General features: G+C 52.1%; 1 protein-coding gene across 1 annotated transcript in view; it reads left to right on the top strand.

The window, feature by feature from the left end:
* Bdkrb2 (bradykinin receptor B2) overlaps window positions 1-19677 on the top strand; it is a 30754-nt gene extending 11077 nt beyond the window's left edge. The window contains exons 2-3 of the mRNA XM_004665608.2: window positions 13323-13429; window positions 16366-19677. Coding sequence (XP_004665665.2) covers window positions 13356-13429; window positions 16366-17479 — 1188 coding nt within the window. The 5' untranslated portion in view covers window positions 13323-13355 and the 3' untranslated portion in view covers window positions 17480-19677. The remainder of the gene's footprint in view (window positions 1-13322; window positions 13430-16365) is intronic.
* Window positions 19678-20569: the final 892 nt, after the last annotated feature.

Below are 20569 nucleotides of genomic sequence, written 5' to 3'. Positions count from 1 at the left end.
AGGAAGGAAGTGAGGGATGGAGGGAGAGAGGAAGGAAGGGAGTGAGGGATGGAGGGAGAGAGGAAGGAAGGAAGTGAGGAATGGAGGGAGAGAGGAAGGAAGGAAGTGAGGGATGGAGGGAGAGAGGAAGGAAGGGAATGAAGGATGGAGGGAGAGAGGAAGGAAGGAAGTGAGGGATGGAGGGAGAGAGGAAGGAAGGGAATGAAGGATGGAGGGAGAGAGGAAGGAAGGAAGTGAGGGATGGAGGAAGAGAGGAAGGAAGGAAGTGAGGGATGGAGGGAGAGAGGAAGGAAGGGAATGAAGGATGGAGGGAGAGAGGAAGGAAGGAAGTGAGGGATGGAGGAAGAGAGGAAGGAAGGAAGTGAGGGATGGAGGGAGAGAGGAAGGAAGGGAGTGAGGGATGGAGGGAGAGAGGAAGGAAGGAAGTGAGGAATGGAGGGAGAGAGGAAGGAAGGAAGTGAGGGATGGAGGGAGAGAGGAAGGAAGGGAATGAAGGATGGAGGGAGAGAGGAAGGAAGGAAGTGAGGAATGGAGGGAGAGAGGAAGGAAGAAAGGGTCATTTATTTTTTTACTTAAGGTAGGGTCTCGCTCTAGCCCAGGATGATCTGGAATTCACTATGTAGTCCTAGGGTGGTCTTGACCTCATGGCAATCCTCCTACCTCTGCCTCTTGAGTGCTAGGATTAAAGGCTTGCACCACCATGCCCAGATTTTTTTTATATATATATATATATATATATATATATATATATATGCAAGCAGAGAGAGAAGAGAGGCAGAGAGAATGGGCATGCCAGGGTCTCCAGCTGCTGCAAATGAACTCCAGATGCAGTGCCACTCTGTGCATCTGGCTTTGCATGGGTACTGGGGAACGCAGGTCATTAGGGTTTGCAGGCAAATGCCTTGACCACTGAGCCATGTCTCCATCCCAGAAGGAGGTGTATTTAACTCACAGTCAGGGTTGCTAAAAGTTCAGGGTGTCCCTTGAAGGCCTCTTCCCCTGTCTGTGCCATTTTATGGGGAATGGCATTGGCAGGTCTGCATGAGGGGAGGAGCGGTCACATCAGGAGACAAGAAGCCAGGAGGCTGGGAGATGAGCACCCTTCCTGAGGGCACGCCTCCAAGGACCTAACGGCCTCCCACGAGGCAGGTGTGCGTCTTAAAGGTTCCGTCCCACCTCCTGACAGTGCCACCCTGGTGACTGAGCCCCCAACACTGGAACCCTGGGTGGGCACACTCAAACTTGAACTGGCGATTGGCTATCACAGGAGGAACAGTTTACAAAAGCTTGCAACATTTTATATGAAACAAAAATATGATTATGCATTTATTTACCAGCAGTGACGTGAGTGAGGCCTTCCTGCTGAGCGTGCAGCGGCTGGTTATCTTTCTTATGTAAACTAGTCATAACTCATTCCCTGTTGTTTTTACAGAAAGGAGAAAACACATGGTTTATCATTATAAAAGCAATATATGTTCCTCATTAAAAGCAAACTTTGAAATGTCTACAGAGAATAAGCCTCTCATGGCCCAACACCCAAAGGCAACCTCTGCCAGGCACAGTTTTGCGTGTCATTCCAGATTTGGGGACCGTGTTGTGTACACAGCTTAGTGCCCAGGGTTTCAGAACCTTGACAAGCTATGAGAAGCATCGTTTTTGTTGTGTGGATGCCGGGTCTGATCCAGCCCGGTCCCCGGCCCTAAACCTCACCTTGTCCCCAGGATGCTCTTTCTACTGACAGATGAGCTTGTCCACGTGCAAAGTGCTGCCTCCCTGTGACTTTCCCAGAAATACCGCACAAAGAGGAAAGGCTGTTTGTTTAGTTCTCTTTTTTTTTTTATTTTTTTTTAATTTATTTACTTGAGAGAGAGAGAGAATGAGAATGCGTGTGCCAGGGCCTCCGGCACTGCAAAAAAAAATTCCAGATGCATGTACCACCTTGTACATCTGGTTTACGTGGGTCCTGGGGAATTGAACCTAGGTCCTTTGTTTGGCTTTGCAGGCAAATGCCTTAACTGCTTTAGTTCTTTTTAAATATTTTATTTTTACTTATTTGAGAGAGAGAAAGGGGTGGAGAGAGAGAGAATGGGCCTGACAAGACCTCCAGCCACTGCAAACAAACTCCAGATGCATGTGCCACTGTGTGTATCTGGCTTATGTGTGTCTTGGGGAATCAAACTTGGGTCCTTTGGCTTTGCAGGCAAGAGTCTTAACCGCTAAGCCATCTTTCCAGCCTTTTCAGTTCTTTTTGTTTTATTTTGGATCTTGATTTGTTTTCCAGAATTATCCCAAAGTTGAATTTCTGAAGGCAGGTTTGGGAGACATGCCACCCTCTCCTGCCTGACTCTATTCAGAGAAGATACCTAAGATACCACCCTACCTCCCCAGGCCTGTGAGCACCCCAGCTCATACTGACGGACCAGGGAAATCAGGGACCAGCAGCTAAGGGGGAAATCTTTGAGATGGGGAACAGACGTCTTGACAGGATCTAATAAGTCATCTATAATATTGGTCACCTACTAATAACACACCCCATTCACCAATGAGGAAAATTGCTTAGAGAGGTTGGGGACCCCACCAGTGAGTTCAGACAGAACTATGACCCCGACTTCCCCAGGGCAGGCTTTGGAGTGCAGATGGGAGTGGGGGTGAGGTTGAGCTGCCTGGGCCTGGTGATCAGACTCACAGTGTGCGGGTAGAGCAGCTGGGAAGGCTTTATTTCTGCCTCCAAAAATGTGAAATGCACAGGGAAGTCAACAAGCTGGTGCATGTCAGAGACTCTTCAATTGCAGCTCAGAATGTGGGAATTTTCCACTCTGGTTGGTGCCTAATAAAACCTGTCCGAGGCAGGGGCAGGAGAGGCCTCCAGCCCTGGGGCTGGTTGTAAGTCTTACATCCGGGCTACAAACCAGACTCCTCTGCTGGGGACTGGAGGTGTGGGGGTGCGGGGTTCATGTGATAGACACAGAGGTGACAAGAAGGTAACCTGGTAGACTGGGATGGGATTCCACCCCATATTCTTTTTAAAACTTTCGCTTACGTTGAACTTTGAGTCACTATGCCAGCCTCACACTGGAGAGATGGCTCTGTGGTTAAAGGCACCTGTGTGTAAAGCCTGACAGCCTAGATTTAGATCCCCTAGTACCCACGGAAAGCCACTTGGTGCATGCATCTAGAGTTTGTTTGCCGAGACAAGAGGCCCTGGTGATCTCTCTCCCTCCCCTGACAAGTTAAAAAAAAAAAAAAAGTTTAAAAAAAAAGAAAAAGAAACCAGGATTGGGGAGATGGTTTAGCAGCTAAAGAGCTTGCCTGCAAAGCTGAAGGACCCAGGTTCAACTCCCCAGGACCCACATAAGCTGGATGCACATGGTAGAGCATGTGCCTGGAGTTCATTTGCAGTGGCTGAAGGCCCTGGAGTGCCTAATCACCTGGGTTTGATTCCCCAGAAACAGCGTTGGGACAGATACACAAGGTGGATCACGCATCTTGAATTTGTTTAATAGAAGCTGAGGCTTTGGTGTGCCCGTTCTGTCTGTCTCTCTTGTCTCTCTATCTCACTCTACTTGCAAATAAATAAGTATTTAAAAGAAAGTGAGAAACCTGTATCACAACATTGTATGTGCCCATCACCTCCCTCAGCATCCAAAGTTTCCTCCCCTATGGGATAGCCCCCCACCCCTCCTGTGTCTGCCCAAATCTCAGCTTGCATCTTGCAAAGCGTAGCCACACGAGCACTACCACACCCAAGAGGCTAACAAGAATTCTTCTTTAATATTTATTTCTTCATGTGTAAGTATGGAGAGAGAGAGAGAGAATGGGCACTGGGGAATCAAAGCAGGGTTAGTTAGGCTTTGCAGGAAAGCACCTTAGCCGCTAAGCCATCTCTCCAGTCCCCTAACAGAATTCTTGACATCATCAACCCCCATTCTGATTCCCAGCTGTCTGGTTAATTTCATGGTGCTTTCCCCACAGTTGATTTTCCTGAATCAGAATCTGAGTTAAGTTACAACTGGGTCGATGGTGCTTCTTTGTAGTTTGTTTCTTTTCAGCTCCTTTTTTTGTTTTTGCATGTGGAAATGGTGTGTGTGTGTGTGTGTGTGTGTGTGTGTGTGTGTTCACATGCACATGTGTGTGCAGGTTAGGGCTCAACACACTCCTTCCCAGAGACGGTGTAACACTGACCAACCTAGAGCTCTGGCACTGTGAAGGTTGACTCCCTAGCCTCTGAACCAGCAGAGGACCGAAGTCATATGGCCTGGAGAGGGTTCTACTTAGGCAGGCCTGAGAAGGAAAAGCCGTTCCTGGATCCTCAGAGACTGTGGGGAGCCAGGCAGGTAGGCCCAGAGCCACCACCTCTGATGGCCTGGGGAGAACAGCTGCCTACTGACTCGTTCCTCTTTGGATGCCAGTGGATGGGAAGATGGACCTCGGAGAACATAGTGAGCAGGTCTCATCCCTCTGTCTGCATGCTTCTCAGTTACCTCATGACTTCCCCTTCTTTCAGAGGTCTCCAGAACCATCTATTAGAACCCCGTGTCCTCCTGATGAGGAAATGGACATTTACCCAAGGCCACACCTGGTATCCAGGGCTTGGCCCCAGACAAAACGAATCCACTTATCCATAAAGCCCCAGACAAGGGCTAGAAAGATGGCTTAGCAGTTACGGTGTTTGACTACTAAGCCTAAAGACCCAGGTTCAATTCCCCAGAACCACTTACGCCAGATGTACATGGTGGAGCAAGTGCCTGGAGTTTGTTTGCAGTGGCTATGAGCTCTGGCACTTGTGCGCTCTCTCTCTCTCTCTCTCTCTCTCTCTCTCTCTCTCTCTCTCTCTCTCTCTCTCTCTCATAAATTAAAAGTTACAAATAGCCCCAGACAAGGGAGGGCAGTCTGTTGTCTGAAAGGTCGAGGAAGCTTCTCAGAGATGACTTTTGTGATGGCCCTTGGAGGATGGCGCTGAAGTATTTCTTGATGTCACGGCATACCCTTGCCGTGGTGGACGAGTGGGGCCAGCAACCAGCCTGGCGAAAGCCTGTGGCCAGTCACTCCATCACTGTCCCCATAGGACAGATGCCACTCTGGGGCACTGAGACCTTCAGGGGCTGGAGAGGCCGCAGCCAGCCGTACTGTCTCCCTAGACACCCATGCTCCCCGACCAGCCGCATTGCCCCGGAGAACTGAACTTCAGGAACTCAGGCTGCATACCCAGCCTTCCTCTCTGGTGTGGGTTTTGGTTTTGTTCTCTGGAAAAGATTTCTATCTCCTCCTGTTAGAGATGTTTTAAATGCTGGTGACAGGAAACGGGTGTGGGAAGAGGGCTCATGACAAAGCACTTGCTCGTTACGTGAGCTGTGTGCCCGCAGTGTGTCTGCAGGAGCCAGGGCACAGGGCTCGGTTTTGCCACTGGAAAATGCTAACACATCCCTGGAGGGGATAAAAGATACGGAGTGCTGGGATTGGAATACCAGGTCCCTGGTTCAAGGTGAGACTCAACTATCCCACTAGTATCTCATGGGGGATGTCCACTGTCTCTGGGAATCCACATTCTCTTCTGAAGGGTCTGAAGACATGAGGCCCAGGAGCCCTTCCCACAGGACTCCAGGAGTCGGTGGGGCTGAGCTGAAGGTACTTTTCAAGAGAGGAGAGAGGAAGAGGGAGGAGGTCCCTGGAGCAATGCCCCTAAGGGCTGTCCTGGCCACAGCCTGGGCACCCTTCTGGCAATGCCCTGGCTCCTGGTCCAGGTGGGGGATTTCAGTTTCGTCCTCAGCATAAAGGGAAAGGAGGAGGGGGTGGGCAGCCTAGGGATTATATTTTTCAGCCCTAGAGCTCTTTTCTCCAATAAAACTATTTGCAGAAGCCAGCCACAGGGCAAAGGAAAGAGGTGTGGCATTTATGGAGCAGTTAAAATGTGTTGACTTTTGCCGTAACTAGCATCCTAATCTGGCAGAGAAGCACTGGTAACCGAGGCGAGGAGAGGCCGAGGCGCTGGACTGTGGTCAGTGCCGGTCTCCGTTAGGGAACCCCAGGACCCTTGTAGCTCCACCCCTGGGGCATCTCCAGGCTCCTGAGCCTCTCTGTCACATTGCTGGTCACCCACAATGGAGACCCAGAAGCCCAAGAGACAGTGGACATTCTTGCACAGTGCAGTCAATTAGAGGCCAAGCTTTCCCAGAGCCCAGGTCAGGGACACACACAGTGTGGCAGCTCCTTGACAAACTACTCAAGCCCCAAGCAAAAAGTGGCCAACAAACCCCAGACAGAGGGGTCTTTCGTGATGGAGACCTGACATCTTCCCGGTGCGAGCTGACATGATCAGAGTCCTAGCTGGTGCTGCCAAGTCTCCTGTCCTGTGCTGGGCGTCCTCCAGAAGCACCTCACGTCTGTAGCCAGCAGAGCCTGAGACTGAGCACCGCCGCCCCCCAGTCTGAATGATCCATGGCCCCTGGGTCTCCACCTGCACCGAGCTCCTTCCTTGGCCTGGACAGCCCAGCCACGTACTCACTGGCTGGCAGCTATTAGCTCCTGCACCAGGGGTCTGGCTTCGTGGGAGCCAACTGAGGAAGGGTGAAAAGACTTGGCACTCAGGCCTTTAGAAGCCTGCCTCTGATCAGCTGTGTGACCTTAAGCCACCCGGGGTCACCTCTCCACCTCTGCGTTCGTATCTGAAACATGGGGTTCAGTGAAGGCATATGGGAGGATGCAACTCCCTTTACCTCCATCCTGCCAAGATGTCTCCTGGAGAGAGAAGTACGCGTCGCTTGCCCTCTGACCGTTAGCCAGTGATCTCTGAATGCTGTGGGTCGGGAGCGTGACAGAGAGAGCATGAGTCAATGACACTAACATGCCACAGGGAGAGACCACCACTGCTCTAGAGGATGGGACGTCATATCGAGGTCAGGGTTTTGCCGGAGAAACAGAGCCTGTAGAAGGTATGGATCTTAAGTGTTCATACGATGAATTCGGCTTGTGTGCGTGAAGCGGGAATGCTGGCGTGGTGCCTTGAAACCCGAGGAAGGCCTTCAGGAAGGGCCAGTCAGAGCTCTCGCACCCAAACTAAACCTGTTGTCTTTGAGCGGAATGTCTTCCTTTGTGAAACCTAGGTTCTACCCTAAGTTGCCTCCCACTGATGAGCTCAGACCCATCCGGGTCATCTAGAACTCCTTGTGGAAAATCTCGGGGTGTGGACTTTAATCACTATGGAAGTGATCACACTACCAAGATAAGCACCATGGGAGCAGTGGCCCATCCAGATGGCCACAAACTAGCAGAGCACTTCAAGAAGCATGGGAGGGCCGGGCGCAGTGGCGCACGCCTTTAACCCCAGCACTTGGGAGGCAGGGGTAGGAGGATCACCGTGAGTCTGAAGCCACCCTGAGACTCCATAGTGAATTCCAGGTCAGCCTGGGCTAGAGTGAGACCCTACCCTGAAAACCAAAAAAAAAAAAAAAAAAAAAAAAACAGGACTAAAGAAAGAAATATGGAGGGAGGAGTGGGAAGGGGGACAGCAGGTGGAGGGGCAGCAGCTCGAGCAAAGGCACACTCCAGTGAGTGTGAGTGTGCAAATGAGGCTGAGCACTATGGGATACATTCAATCCAAGGGAACTGCGTTGAAGGAGGGGCTTAATAAATGACAAAACAAATGCAATGCATGTAGTTAAAGGTGTCATTAAGACAGCCAAGGGACAACATGGGCGTATTCCCTTCATACAACATTCCAAAAGATGGCTGAATGTAGAGAGGTGATTTTCCCTCCAAGGGAAAGGAATGGTGGGATTTCAAATGAAATTGCTCATTTATTAAGATTGCCACACTTTTTGTGGGGAAAAGAAAGAATGCTGAGAGGAATCATCTGACCAGTGTGAACAAGAATAAAATAAGTTCCCACCCCCACCACGGGGAGCGGATCTAAGATAAGCAGTCAAGCAAGTCCGCCCTCTCCTCCCCGCAGCAAGCAGGATGGAGCGAAAGCTTTGCTTCTCGAGCCTCTGCTCGTGCATTCATTAACGTCTCCTGAACATCCTAAGATCACGTGTCCGAATGCTGGAAGGGCCCATCTGCTGGTGTCTAGCATTGGATCTGATCTTGTGACTTGGCTTTCTGGGCGTCCTGAGAACGGAGGGTAGCATGCCAGCCCCCATCCCCTGCACTCAGGCTGGCCTTCCTCTTTGCAGAGCAAAGAGCTCCTTAGAAACCACTCTCAGACCCGCGGCCTGCAGCTGGGCTGATTTGATTTACGAGGCAGACTCCCCTTTGCCAGGCCCATCTGGGCTGTGGCAGGAGGTTTGCCTAGGGAGGTCTTGTCTGTAAACGGCATTCTGGCCCAGTCACCACTTAGCCTGAGAGGCATCAGAGAAGGCTCAGAAGAGCTCTGTCCTCCCAGGTCTGGCCTTGACCCCCACTTGCTGGGCGGCCCTGGCGGTGTTGCTAAGTGGCTGATGGAGCCAGTGCTGTCCACGAGAAGGAGATGTGAGGGGAAAGGGGGTACTCAGCGGGGAAACTGCTTATTGTGCAAGCTCAAGGACCTGAGTTCACATTCCCACACTCACATAGTGGCCATGTACACCTGTAATCCCAGCACCGCGGAGGCAGAGGCAGGAGGATTCCCAGGACTCGGTGGCTAGCTTGTCCAGTCAAATTGGTGAGTTCTGGATTCAGGGAGAAACCCTGTCTCAAAAAAAATAAATAAATAAAAAGAGCTGGGTGTGGTGGTATATGTCTTTAATCCCACCATCTGGGAGGCAGAGGTAGGAGGATTGCTGAGAGTTCAAGGCCACCCTGAGACTACATAGTGAATTGCTGGGCTAGAGCGAAACCCTACCTCAACAATCAAAACAAACAAACAAAAATAAAGGTTGGGGTGGGGAAATGGCTCAGTGGTTAAAGGCACTCGCTTACAATGCCTGTTGACCCAGGTTCAATTCTCCAGTACCCATGGAAAGACAAAGGCATAAAATGTCACATGTGTCTGGACTTTGTTTGCAGTAGCAAGAGACCCTGGTGTGCCTATTCATTCTCTCATCCCCCGCGCTGTAAAAATATTGCAAAAACAAGGTGGCGAGTGATTGAGGAAGACACCCAGTGCCAATCTCTAGCACACACATATACACATGTGCACACACACATGCCCATATGCATACACACATGCATGTGCACTGTAAACACATATACATGTTTAAAAAAAGATTGAGATGTGCAGGACATAGGGTAAGAAGATGAAGGAGGCAGGGACTTCCCTCCAAGGCCACGTCTGAAATGGACACTCATGTAGACTTCACAGCTTTACACACTTGCACACATGTGCACGTGCACACACAGCTTTCAGTAAAATGCACCTGCGCCGGAGAGCAAATACTTTGGCCACAGATATAATTTCAGTCTTTTAAGATTCCCTGGGTTGGCAGGCTGGAGCGTCTCCTCAGCACCTGTCTCTCCATCCAGCTGTGAAATCAATGTCCACCCCACCTCATCCGTCCATCCGAGAACGGGAGAGCAGGCTGGGTAGAAATGATTCACTCAGAGTCCTATTGGCCTCTTGTGATTGGGGCAGGGCGCCCCCTGCTGGCCTAGGGAGTATCACCATTGGCCCTGCACCCAGTGACCACCAGCTTCCTGCACTGGCCTGGCACTGATTCACTGGCTCCTCACAGCAGAACTAGAGGGGAGGAGCTGTGGAACTGATCCCCATGATGCGGAGGAGGAAAATGAGGCTCAGCGAGAGCCCATAGCAGCCCCATGGGGAACTCAATGAGAAACCCTGCCTTTCAAAAACTAAGGTTGAGATGGCCCCCACTTGTCATGAGAGTTCCAACCAGATGCTCTCACGCTATGGTTCCCTGCACATAACCATTCCCACTCACCATCTCTACCACGTCTACATCACCCTCACCAGCATGTCTTTAATAGTTTTGAACTGAACTTCATGTCAACTTAAATGAGCAATGAATAGCATTTGTCCCTAAAAATGAGGTAACTAAAATGAATGCAATGGAGCTGGAGAGGTGGCTCAGTGGATAAAGTGTTTGTCGCACAGGCCTGAGGACTGGGGTTCGGGTCCCTGGCAGTCACACAAATGCCTGACAGGCATGGCAGGCCCCCCCACCCCCCGCCACCGCCTATAAGCCCAACACTCTGCTCAGAGAGACATGGGATCCCTGGAGTCAGCTGGCTAGCCAGTCTAGCTGAGTCAGTGAGCTGTGGGCTCAAGTGAGGGACCCTGCCTCGGTAAATAAACTGGAGGACAATCTAGGGCTCCACACTCACCCCCCCCCACACACACATACATGACTCCACACTCAAGCTCACACCCACAGAAGCACATCTGCACACATATGCTGCACCCACACTCATGGGAACACACATACTAAAACTAGAAGAGCGTGATGGAATATGAACAAGTCTTTGAAGATTGGGCATCTCTGGGAAACCTGAACAGACTCCCCCTGAGGCTGGCAGTGCCCCGACCCAGGGCTTATATGAGGAGACCAAGGAAAGTGTTTTGAAAGCAAGTCTTCTTGGATGCAATCTGGAAAGCACCTAAGTGCATTGGAATGTTGGCTGTCCCTCTCCTCAGAGAGCCTCTGCTGTAGTCAGTCCAGTCATGAGAGTGAGCATCGCGAGGAGCCAGGGCCCACCCTCCTGGCTGTGTACGCAAAGAATGAGGCATAGGGAGAGCAAAGGGTGTTCTCGGGGTCACAGAGAAGGAGTGACTCTCTCCCCGCACACACCACACCACGGTCATAAGGGTGACTGTCCCAGCACACACCCCACCACGGTCATAAGTGCCAAGCTCCCACCCTCATTCCTTGAACAGTCCCCTCACATCCAACCTTGTGTCTCAAGAAGCAAGAGGAGTGCACTCAGGCCGAGTGACATGAGGACAGGTGGTCAAGAGACACAGCACCCATGGGCTCTGCTCCCCGCTCCTTCCCCTGTTGGTGAAATCTAGAACTCTGGCCCGGTCCCCGGCTGGAAGCGTCTCATCTTCACTCCCCACTGGGGTCCTGCTGGAGCCCCCCACTGGCCAATCCCAAGGGAAGAGACCAGAGCACATGCAGTGTCCCAGGGGTGCTGCCAAGCTCCAGGCAGCGGAGGCCAGAAGGTGACCCAGAGCAGGGCCCAGCAGCTCCCCATATAGCAGTTTCCACATGCTTTCTAGGCAGGAGTCTCAGGTCTCAAGAAGCCTTCATCTGCATCTCTCCCATGAGGCCTGAAGCCCTTTGACCTCACATCGCATTATTTCCATCACAGCCCAGACCCACACTGGACCCAACAGCACCACAGCGCCCCAAAATTCTCAAAAGAACCTGATGCTCCATTTCCATTCTAAACATGATTTCCCCTCCAAGTCAGCTCTCCTCATCTTGCCCTTTGCAGAAGATGGTGGCACCCAGAAGGCCTCTTTGATACCTTCCCCACCCTCCTCTCCAGCCTGACCGTGTACAGTTGGTACCAGCCATAGCAGATTTCTGCTTGTTTAGGTGGTTGGTTGATTGGTTTTTCAAGGTAGGGTCTCACTCTAGCCCAGGCTGACCTGGAATTCACTATGTAGTCTCAAGGTGGCCTCAATCTCATGACGATCCATTTGCCTCTGTCTCCCAAGTGTTGGGATTAAAGGTGTGCACCACCACACCCGGCTAAACAGTAGCAGTTTTATTTTTTTTGTTGTTGTTCATTCTTATTTATTTATTTGAGAATGACAGAGAGAGATAGAGAGGGAGAGAGATAGAAAATGGGCATGCCAGGGCTTTCAGCCACTGTAAACGAACTCCAGATGCATGTGCCCCCTTGTGCATCTGGCTAATGTGGGGAACTGAGCCTCAAACCGGGGCCCTTAGGCTTCACAAGCAAGCACTTAACCGCTAAGCCATCTCTCCAACCCCATAGCAGTTTTATTATCCAAATGTCTCCAAATCCTCTCCCACTTCTGACACCCACACACAGACTCGTGGGCAATAGCGGCTGCTGGTCTCCCTTGCCCCACCACAAGCCATGCCCCCCACAACTGCCAGGGCTTTCCCCACGCCTCGGGGCTTTTGTACCTGATCCTCCCTGTGACCCCACCCTTCATCCCCGCCGCTCCTGCTCCTGCTCAGGGCTCAAGACCACCCCCACTCTTTTCTGGCTTCTTTTCTGTTGCTACAACTCAATGCCTAAGGCTGCTTACAGAAACAAGAGGTTCATCTCGTAGCTCCGAGCAGTCAGTGCTGGGTGAGCTTTGCCAAGACGAGACAGTGTCACAGAGCGGGAGTTTGCGAGAGGGGAGGTCACACGGCCAGGCAGGAAACCAGAGGCAAAGGCGAGCCAGCCTTGCTCTGCACAGTAAGCCTCTTGAGGGAACTAACTGGGGTTCCCTTGGAAGACAGCACCCCCGGCATGCTAAGCCAGCCGGTGGTAATTCCTTGCAGGACACTGTGACAACCATACGAGGGAGAGGAGCGGCTCAGCCCACCGTGGCGTGGGGACCACCGCAGAGCTCCCGGAAGCAGGAGGGTTCGGCAGAGGCTCTTCACGTCGTGTTAGGCAGGAAGCCCCGTGGGTCAGAACCAGGGGCTGCATTTAGCCTTCAAAGGCCCAGTCCTAGAGATCCACTTCTGCCAGCCAGTCCTCATTTCTTAAGGGCTCCACAACCTCTGCAATTAGCTCCACCAGCATGAGCCTGCGGGGGGACAGCTCGGGTTGAAGCGATGGCGCCCCCCCCCCCCCCGTAGGCACGTGTTGTGTCGATGAGCTATGTGTGCGTGTGCGCACAGGTCACACACCCAGGCACGTGTGTGCAGACGCAGAGAAAGTCATCACTTGTCCTCCTCTGTCAGTTTCTGCCTTATTTCCCTGAGAAAGAGTCTCTCACTGAACCTGAGCTCCCCATTTTCCAGCTAGGCAAGAGAGCCCCAGTGATGGTCCCGTCTCCACGTGCCCGTCAGTGCCAGGATTACAGGCACACGTGGCCATGTCTGGCTTTTTATGTGGGAGCTGGGGACCAAACTCAGGCCTGTATGAAGCCATCTCCCCAGCACCCACAATGTCACCTCTGAAAAGTTCTGCCGCCTTCAATGTGGCCACGCCCTTCCTGTGTCACTACCTGGCATTCAGTGTCCTAGTACCAAGGTCAGCTCAGAGACTGTCTCACTGATGTCCTGCTGCTCCTTAGCCTGGAAGATCCCTGAACACACGCCTGCCCTCACCGGGCACTTGGTGCGCATGCGGTGAGCACACACCACTGTGTCCAGCGAAGGACGCTGCACGCCCACCCCACTTCCTCCAGGAGGATGCGTGTCTTGCATTGCCCCCTCCTCCGCTAACCAGGTTCTCTCTTTGTCACCCAGGTGGAACTCCATTCACACCCACTCTGCGTCCCAATGTTCTCTTCATGGAGACGACCCATGCTCCTGTCTGTGCATGAGGACCCTGCACCCACCATGGCCTCTTTGGGGTGAGTCACTATCCAGTACCCAGGAGGGCTACAGCCTGTCCTTGACAATAGCTGACGGAGTGTGGTCATGTTGAGTGCAAAGACAAGAGCTCTTAGGTGTACCCCTCCCCCAGGCCTGGGGTAGGGGCAGAAGACATCGTTACTCCTCAAAGCCGAGCGACCCTTGACGTCAGAACCCAACAGATCAGAGAAGAGACTAAGACGCCTCCACCGTGGGGCTGATGCCTGCTGGAAGGCAGGACACTAAGGACAGCTTCAGGACTTGGGGAACCGGAGAGAGCAGAGGCCGTTTCCTTTCTGGTTGCTGGGACAGAATACCTGAGAAAGCTCAGCTTAAGTGTTACACTCCATCACGGCGGGGGAGGCATGGTCACAGAGAGGAAGCAGAGTGACAAGTGCTACCCTCTGCTCTGCTGGCTTTCTCCTGCTTCTCCAGGAGAGGACCCCGGAGCTAGGAATAGTGCCACACAATTAAGGCGGGTCTTCCCACCTCAATTACCCTAATTAAGATGCTCACAGACTTGCCCTGAAGTTAACTTAATGCCCAGAGGCTGACCTATGTATGAGAAGCAGTTTGAAAGGTTGGCGTGCCCCAGAAGGGGACCACAGATCTGAGGCAGGTGTGTGTGTATATATATATATATAAACAAACTGTACTTTTTAAGATCATGATAAAGATTTTTAAAAGACAAAAACAAAACAAAAGCCCTAAGCACTACATTTGGTTCAATAAACATGAATACTTATTTTGGTCAACCTATTACACAGGCAGAGTGAAAGTTTAGTGCCATTATCGCAGGTTCTGTGTTTGTCATGGCCACTAACCAGCTACTCCTTTCTCAGTCTTGGGGAGGCTCACAGAGCAGGCAGACCGCTTCCTGGAAATGCTGGCAGTGGACGCTCATTCATATATGTGTGTGTGTATATAATTTATTAACAACTTCCATACTTACAGAAAACAAACCATGATATTTCCTTCCCCTCCTTCACTTTCCCCTTCATAATAGGAGAAATAATAACCCTCCTAATATGAGAAAAAGATGATAACATCAAATTAAAAGAGAGACTAATCGCCGGGTTTGGTGGTGCACACCTTTAATCCTAGCACTCGGGAAGTAGAGGTAGGAGGATTGCCATGAGTTTGAGGCCACCCTGAGACTACATAATGAATTCCAGGTCAGCCTGAACTAGCGTGAGACCCTACCTCGAAAAACCAAAAAAAAAAAAAAAAAAAGAGAGAGAGAGACTAATGGAGATTGGGAGGGGATATGATGGAAAGCATAGTTATGAAGGTAAATGTAGGGTATTTTATTCCCATTTTACTGGTTATATCATTGAGGTCCATAGTCCACAGGAATTATGTAACTGCATAAGGTTATACAACTACTGAATAAGGGAGCCAGGATGTGAACCCAAGATGACTGAGGGTCCAGAGTCCTGCCTTCCCTCTCTGCCGTGCATCTTCCGCTCACCTTCAGTGCTTTGCTGCTGGTGGCCACAAGAATTAAATGCTCCATGGCCAAAGGAGACAGGCTGTCTGGGGAGACTGGGCATAAGCCAATGAACTGTGGTCCTGGAGCCAGGCTCTAATGTCCCTGCCTGGCACCATAATTATTCTGGTCTAATTCATTGCTCTTCCGTGACTCGGCTCAGAGAGACTGGCTGGCTCCCCACAGTGGGGTGGGGGGGTTACATGCATCTTCTCCTCACAGAAGCACCAAGGAGCTCCATGGCATTAAGACTCTGTTAGTGGTGCCCTTCCTGTGGCTCTTACGTTCTTTCTGCCACCTCTTCTGCAATGGACCCTGAGCGTTGGAGGTGTGAGATGTTTCAGTGCTAGACACTCCTCCATCCCTTCTTCTCAGCACTGTGTTGCCTTTTGGGTCATCCCAGTGGTCATCGCCATCTGAAAAGAGAAGCTTCTCTAACCAGAAGTGAGAGTAGCATTAATACATGAGTATGAACATTAAGTGTAGTGCTTGCAGGGCAATTTGGTGAGAATGATATATGCATTTATCCAGACAAGATCAGGCTTTATACCCCTAAGACTCATGACCACCCCTGCCATAGGCTTTTGATTAGGTTTTCAGTACCAGGCACATATTCCCTCCCATAGAGTGGGCCTTCACTGTCTGGACAGAATTTGGCCATGATATCCAAGACCTCACAATGCCTAGCAATACCCACACAAGACCCTCATAACAGGAGAAAAAGATGATGACATCAAATTAAAAGAGACATTAATGGAGGGAGGGATGTGACAGAGAGCAGAGCTATGGAGGAGAAAGTGGGGGAGGGGGGGAGGGAGGGAAATACCATGGTTTGTTGTCTGTAAGTATAGAAGTTGTTAATAAAAATATATTTTTTATTTTTTATTTATTTTTATTTATTTGACAGATAAAGAGGGAGGAAAGGAGGGATAAAGAGAGAGAGAGAGTGAGAGAGAGATAATAGGTGCGCCAGGGCTTCCAGCCACAGCAAACGAACTCCAGACGCATGCACCCCCTTGTGAATCTGGCTAACATGGGTCCTGGGGAGTTGAACCTGGGCTCTTTGGCTTTGCAGGCAAATGCCTTGAACACTAAGCCATCCCTCCAGCCCCAAAATATACATATATATTTTTAGAAAAGACTCTGTTAGTGCCAATGGATGCTGTCCAGAGAAACCTCCTGGGGGAACTTCAAGCTAAAGCAACATATCCCTTCAGGTCAACAAGAAGAGGGGATCTGCAAGGCCCAAGGAGTCAGGTGCCTCCTAGCACTGGCCTCAGAGGGACCCGAGTCCCTCTGCCCCTAGCATCCTGGCAGGCTACCCTGGAGAGGCTGTTAGCCGAGCAGAGAGGCCTTCTTGCCCCCCTCACCTTCCACACTGGTTCTTTCTCCTTCCCCTCGTGACCAAGGGGTGGGTATGACCACACCTCTTCCACTTTCTTTCAGAATCGAAATGTTCAACCTCACCTCGAAAGTCCTTGTGCCTGCTCTCAACGGGACCCTCTCTGAGAACGGCGACTGCCCGGACTCCGAGTGGTGGAGCTGGCTCAACACCACCCAGGCCCCCTTCCTGTGGATCCTGTTCCTGCTGGCCGCGCTGGAGAACGTCTTCGTCCTCAGCGTGTTCTGCCTGCACAAGAGCAGCTGCACGGTGGCTGAGATCTACCTGGGCAACCTGGCTGCGGCCGACCTCATCCTGGCCTGCGGGCTGCCCTTCTGGGCCATCACCATCGCCAACAACTTCGACTGGCTCTTCGGGGAGGCGCTGTGCCGCGTGGTGAACACCATGATCTACATGAACCTGTACAGCAGCATCTGCTTCCTGATGCTGGTCAGCATTGACCGCTACTTGGCCCTGGTGAAGACCATGTCCATGGGCCGGATGCGCGGCGTGCGCTGGGCCAAGGTCTACAGCCTGGTGATCTGGGGCTGCACCCTGCTCCTGAGCTCACCCATGCTGGTGTTCCGCACCATGCGGGATTACAGCGACGAGGGCTTCAACGTCACGGCCTGCGTCATCGTCTACCCTTCCCGCACCTGGGAGGTGTTCACCAACGTCCTGCTGAACCTGGTGGGCTTCCTGCTGCCCCTGGCCGTCATCACCTTCTGCACCGTGCAGATCCTGCAGGTGCTGAGGAACAACGAGATGCAGAAGTTCAAGGAGATGCAGACGGAGAGGAAGGCCACCGTGCTGGTCCTGGCCGTGCTGCTGCTCTTTGTCCTGTGCTGGCTGCCCTTCCAGATCAGCACCTTCCTGGACACGCTGCTGCGCCTCGGCGTGCTCTCGGGCTGCTGGGACGAACACGCCGTGGACGCCATCACTCAGATCAGCTCCTACGTGGCCTACAGCAACAGCTGCCTCAACCCACTGGTGTACGTGATTGTGGGCAAGCGCTTCCGGAAGAAGTCCCGGGAGGTGTTCCAGGGAGTGTGCCGGAAAGGAGGCTGCGTGACGGAACCCATGCCCACTGAGAACTCCCTGGGCACGCTGCGGACCTCCATCTCCGTGGAACGCCAGATTCACAAACTGCAAGACTGGGCAGGGAGCAGAGTGAATTGAAGCCACCGAGCCGGCTACTGTGAAGGTGTGGGAGGCACTGGCTGACCAGACTCCTCAGCTGGGACCCGGGACCCAGCACCCAGCACCCAGCACAAAGCATCTTATGTGTCTCCAGGGAAACAGGAGAGTGACTCCCTCTCTGCCTGTGCTCTGAGAAGGGCGTGTTCTGGAGTACAGATGAAGATTCCAGAAATGGACCAGGGTGATGGGCTGGCACGTCAGAGCCTGCCTGCTCTTTCCCAGGAGTGGAGGGGTTCTGGGATGGGGACAAACAGGAGGAACCAAGTTTCTTTCCCATGTGGGGATTCTCCTGGCCCTGGCCTAGTGGCTCGGCTCTCCAGGAAAACTGCCACCACTGGTCCCCATGGCTGAGCCTACAAGGAGCCTGGCTGGGTTACTGCCCTGGACGTATTTCCCAGGGCAGCGATTGTTTGAGATCGTATCAAAGGGTCTGATAAGGTTCCAAAGACCAGGACCTTCAGCTCCTCTCAAAATAGGTGCCCTGGGCAAAAGACGAACTCAGTGGCACTTACGGAGCCCTGGGCACCGACACACCACTGGAACTCTGTGGGCAAGAGGGAGGAAAGAGACAATACTGCCAGTCTCTGTCTTAAAGGAACCCAACCCCCCCCAAGCATGTGCATTCCCCAGAACGCTGCTGCTGATGTGGCCAAGGGAGGCACTGTGGGCAGAGCAGCGAGCTCTGGCTCAGCCCCCAACCAGATGCACAATGGCCTGGTCCCTGCCTCAGCTACCCCCTCTGTAACACGCGGGCACCAGGAACTATGGTGCAAGGTGCTATGTGTGCATGTGAGGCCTCACTGCACACACCACTTGGGGGTGCGCTTATTATCAGGGAAAGACATTGAGGTCCAGAATCTGCCAGCAGGTATCTAAGACTGCTCACTGCCCCCCACCCCACTTTCCTTCTCCACACTTGATCTCTCTCATGTGCACTGAATGGGACGGGAGGGTGGGGTGCATCTGTAGCATTTGCTTTATGTCGAAGCAAGGAGAGAGCTCTCTCACAGGACTTGTGCAGGCCATCCCTGGCCTGGGCCTGGTCACCAGTTGGTAAGCTGTTCAATGGAGTCCAGACTGCTTCACAGTGGTCCCTGGCTCAGTGGCCAAGGAACACTAGAAAATGGTTTCTTGGGGGATAACCCAGGAAGCGATGGAGGCCACCCACGGGCAACTGACCAATGAAAGAACTTGCAGGTTGCTTACTGCAGAGCATTACTTCCAGGTCCAGCCTCTCTACACAGACACAGACCTCATTGGTGAGACCAGCATCCATGACCTTGAGGTATCCTGGACAACATGTTGAACAGCCACAGATAGGAGGACACTCCCCTCAAATGGCTTCTGGGCCAGTGGGGTCTCCGTTAGGACCCAATGCAGAGAGCGGGCAGGGGAGATCTGCCTCAGTTCAGCTCAGGTGTCCACAGAGGCAGCTGGCCCAGCAGCCCTGCCCCGGGATCCTGTCCCCAGGCTCCACAGCCTCTATGGGAGTTTATTTTCCTACATGTCCATGTCAGTTACTTTTCTCACTGCTGTGACAAAACACCAGACAGAAGCAACGTAAGGGAAGAAAAAGTTTGTTTTGCTCATGGCTTCAGGAGAGTTTCAGTCCGCCGTGGCAGGGAAGGTTTGGTGGCTAAAGCAGTTAACACCGAAGGGAACCAGGAAGCAGAAAGGGAAGCCGTGTGCAAGGCCAGGTGTCTTCTTCACAGGCCCACCCAGGTGACCTAGGACCACCAGCCGGTCTCCACCTCCTACGGCCCCCCAGCCCCCCAAGCAGTCACCAGCCTGAGAACAGAGCTCCAAATGTGAGCCTGAGGGGGACATTTCAGATGGAAAACCTAACAGTGTCCTCACAAACTGCCCCCTTGTGGCTGGCACTATGCCAAGCCCCTGTGGAGATTCAAGACACAACTCCTGGGCTACAGCAGCAGGCCACTTAGGACCAAGGCCACGCAGTCGCCAGGAGCAGAGGAGAAGCGGAGCGGGCATTGGTAGCTAGCAGGACTTTCTGGTCAGGCTGCACCTGGGGAGAACTTGGATGACAACAAGACCATGAATCTTGCCAGGTGTGGTGACACACGCCTTTAATCCCGGCACTTGGGAGGCAGAGGTAGGAGGAGCACTATGAGTTCTAGTCCACCCGGAGACTACATAGTGCATTCAGCCTGAGTTAGAGTGATACCCTACCTTGACAGTTAAAAAAAAAAAAAAAAAAAAAAAGGTCATGAATCTTAACCAATGGCTCTGAGTTTCCTAGCAGGATACCAAAACATTCCTCTTCCATTCAACCCGCCATTCCCAAGTCTGCTCCAATAGACATACACACTTGTAACTAGGAAAAGGAAATAGGCAACATAAGTGGGCATGAGAATTCAGTGTCAGAATGAAGCCCAACCATCCCTGTACCGTGCATGAGAAACAGAGGCTGTGATTTGGCAATGTGCAAGACTGGGTCCTTGGAAGACGTGTGGTGGCTGCAAGAGCCAGGAACACAACTGGCCATAGCCTGGGCTCTTCAGGGTCACCAAGGGTCTGCAACTGGGTCTGCAGGGGTGAGAAGCCCATGCCTGTGTTAACTCCCCCATAAGGAAACTTTTCCTGAGCTGGAGAGATGGCTTAGCAGTTAAAGCGCTTACCTGTAAAGCCTAAGAACTCATGTTTGAATCCCCAGATCCCTCATAGCCAGACACACAATGATGCAAGCATGTAATGCGGCATATGTGCACAAGGGGGCGCACATGTCTGGAGTGCATTTGCAGCAGCTGAAGGCCCTGGGACACCCATTCTCTCTCTCTCTCTCCCACTCTCTCAAAATAAATAATAAAAATAATAAATCCAAAAAAAGAAATGTGTCCTGTGAAAAACGTAGAGCTGTTATACTGTAAAGAGAAAGTAATGGCATGCCAGTGAGGGTAGGAGCGCTTCCTTTGACCCTGGGACACTGCATGGCTCTACCTCAGGTAGGCCACTTCATGTCAATGGTAGGTGCTTCACATGAATGAGAGGCACTTCATGTGAATGTGCACTGCAAAGTAAACGGGTAGGTTTTGCACAGCGCTGTGTGGT

Source organism: Jaculus jaculus, chromosome 7, assembly GCF_020740685.1.
Source record: "Jaculus jaculus isolate mJacJac1 chromosome 7, mJacJac1.mat.Y.cur, whole genome shotgun sequence".
NCBI classification, from domain to species: domain Eukaryota; kingdom Metazoa; phylum Chordata; class Mammalia; order Rodentia; family Dipodidae; genus Jaculus; species Jaculus jaculus.
Note: the sequence above shows the minus strand (reverse complement) of the source record. Positions and strands in the feature narration are given on the sequence as shown.